Below are 3,085 nucleotides of genomic sequence, written 5' to 3' on the forward strand. Positions count from 1 at the left end.
CATCACACTTCATGTTCTGCTGGTTCACTTTGCTATTTCTATTGTCGTTGTCACTTTTACTTATTTTGCTAATGTAAAATTATTTTTGTTTGTGTTTTAAGACTTTGTTGTATATCATAAATTACTGAAATAGTTCACCCCAAAATTAAAAATCTTTCATCATTTATGAAAGAAGATGATTTGGAGAATGTTACCAAACAGTTGATAATAGACACTGACGTCCACAGTACTTTGCTCCCTCTATGGAAGTCAATGGCTACCGTCAACGGTTACCAACATTCTTCATAATATATTATTTTGTGCTCAACAGAAGAAAGAAACTCACAAAGGTTAGGAACAACTTGACGGAGAGTAAATGATGACAAAGTTTTATTTTGTGGTGAATTATCCCTTTAAGTTCAGACTAAAGACTGTACCTGTGTTAAACTTGTATTATAATGTTTCCAGGAGGAATGGGCGAATCGATCCTGAAGTATTGATATATCGATACTGATGCAGTATCGAAAGTATCGATAGTCAAATAAAAATTATTGATACTAGGTGTTTTTTATGTTACAGTGATTTTGTTTAAACAAAAAATAATGCCTACAACATGCCTTAAATTAAACGAATAACCTATGTTAGCAAATAAGTGTGTGATTTTCCTGCTCATCTAAGGCAGAATCAATCAATCACAGAGAGCCTTCACTCATTCTGATGTGCATTTAAACACAGCTGTGTTTCCCAAGAGTAGCCTACAATGAGAGAACATTTATGTTTTTTTGGAAAAGGCAGCCCAGAACAATGATAATATATAATGTCAGAAATTGTAATTATGTGTTGAAATATGATAGATTAAATTATCATAAATTATGCATTACTTGTTCATTCAAATGTCAATTAAAGTTAATTAAAGGTTATAATAGTTGACTAATATACTGTTCAAATGATGGTGTTAAACTAGGATTTAACAGCAAACTGTCGCATCATACCTGCATCTGTTTATTCACTTCCAAGGGTTTATGTAAATCATGACCTTTCCAATATTCACTCAAACACTGTAAAAAACTCTCTTTTTATATTTTAATGCAGATTAAAGACATTTATTTCACAGCAATCAAAATGTATCAATATGCAAAAATACATAATAATAATAATAATAATAATAATAATAGTAGCAAACACTTTCCACTCCAGTGTACATGTCCCCATATTGCTTGTTAATATAAATACGACAGGCTGGCAGTAAAACACACGTCCGTCAGTGTGACGTCATGAACACATTAACAGTAAAGTCACAGTTGTTTTATCTCCTGCATTGACTCCCGATACAGATGTTTATCGTCTTTCTATTGGCTGAAGTTTTTGGGGAGGTTTTTCTGGATGTTTTGATGACGCTGTTGATCCAGTCTGAATATTTGGGCACGAGGGTGTAAACGCCGGGCTTCCCCGAGCGTCCGCATCCGTCTCCCCAGCTGATGATCCCGTAGAGGAAGCTCACGCCGTCACACTCGCACGCTAACGGACCGCCCGAGTCACCCTGAACACATCACACACACATCAACACATCTGACAGAACAAACACCTCACTTATTCTACAGTAATACTCACGTGGATGGAAGCATGTTTCTGCCACAGAGGGAAAAAATACATTTTTTTTTAATATATATATATATATATATATATATATATATATATATATATATATTGCATAATTGCAAGATATAATCTATGAATTGTGAGTTCTAATGTCAGAATTACAGAATATGAAAAATGTTGCCGTTTCCCTTTTTATGCTTTATTCAGTGGCAGAAACATGCTTCCATGGGTATTAGAGCATTTACTGAATATTGTATATGAATGCATATATTAGTAATAATTATATTAATATTAGCCTAAAACAATACGAATTACATTATATATATATTATTATTATTAATACAGCAGTAATAGTGATATTAAGGTATTTCTTGAAAAAAGACATTCCTTATTACTACATTATTATTGCATATTACTATCACGATCAAGGTCCAGAAACATTATTAGACTTATGTTACATAAAATCTAAATCTGCAATCCAATAAACGTAATAAATAACATAGCATGACGAAAGGTGTGTGTGGTCTGACCTGACAGGCGTCCACACAGAGCTCACTTCCTGCACACAGCATCCCTGACCTGACCTCTGACCCGTAGACGTCTGGAGACGAGCACTGATCGAACGGGATGATCTTCACCACTCCCTCCATCAGGTGAGAGTACGAGTTCGCCTCTACATTATTAGAGAGTTATGTCATTCATTAATCATTCTCAAACCTGTAAAACCTTCCTTCATCTTCTGAACACAAATAAAGATATTTTTGATGAAATCCGAGAGCTCTCTGACCCTCCACAGACAGCGAGGATCCTTACTCACAGGCCCAACTATAAATAAATACAAACTAATTAAAACTAAAGTCCTAAATTTTTATTTTTTTATTTTCACAATTCACAGTATATAAATAAATATATGAATGAATGAATGAATGAATGAATGAATGAATAAATAAATAAATAAATAAATAAATAATATAGCTATAGCTTCTCAAAAACATATACAGAAGCAAATTGCAGCACTTTTAATATTAATGTAGCCCAAGTCAAACTGCCTAGCAGGACCACAGGGAGACACCACAGGACCACTACATGAGCCGCTTCAATGATTCAAGTTATCCCTCTATTTATATATTTCTCCTTTCTAAATGATGAACATATAATATTGATAGCTGCTGGTATAGACAGTGAATTTCTCTCAAATGTGCAGCTTCTTTTTTTTTTTTTTGTACAGAATTACACACACACACATACAAATCTATAATTATATATATATATAGGAATACTTTAAGAGTGTACATGCTTGCAAAATTCGAATAGCTTTTTGTTTCTTTGAGGATAGATTCAATATATTATTTAACCATAGACATTAAAAGTAAACATACTGTAAACACAACACATCTACATCATTAGCTCAACCATCAACCAGCTCTCGAAACACACAAGATGACTTCTAAATAAATAAATAAATAAACATTTAATTCCAACAATTTTCTAATCAGCAATAGTGTTA

General features: G+C 33.0%; 1 protein-coding gene across 1 annotated transcript; it reads right to left on the minus strand.

The window, feature by feature from the left end:
- Positions 1-1,136: 1,136 nt before the first annotated feature.
- Positions 1,137-2,367, minus strand: LOC113098805 (hepatocyte growth factor activator). Its single transcript, XM_026263896.1, has 2 exons — positions 2,109-2,367; positions 1,137-1,519 (listed from the first exon to the last, which is right to left on the minus strand). The coding sequence occupies exons 1-2, from the start codon at positions 2,226-2,228 to the stop codon at positions 1,286-1,288; spliced, it is 354 nt and encodes a 117-aa protein (XP_026119681.1). The 5' UTR covers positions 2,229-2,367; the 3' UTR covers positions 1,137-1,285.
- Between the last annotated feature and the right edge of the window lie 718 nt (positions 2,368-3,085).

This window comes from Carassius auratus, unplaced genomic scaffold, assembly GCF_003368295.1.
Source record: "Carassius auratus strain Wakin unplaced genomic scaffold, ASM336829v1 scaf_tig00216683, whole genome shotgun sequence".
Classification (NCBI taxonomy): domain Eukaryota; kingdom Metazoa; phylum Chordata; class Actinopteri; order Cypriniformes; family Cyprinidae; genus Carassius; species Carassius auratus.

Excerpts from the sequence above, each read along its gene's own strand:
- LOC113098805 (XM_026263896.1), bottom strand. The coding sequence starts at position 2,228 with ATGGAGGGAGTGGTGAAGATCATCCCGTTCGATCAGTGCTCGTCTCCA. Across the intron at positions 1,520-2,108 it reads TCTGTGTGGACGCCTGTCAG|GGTGACTCGGGCGGTCCGTT; the intron begins GTCAGACCACAC and ends TGATGTGTTCAG.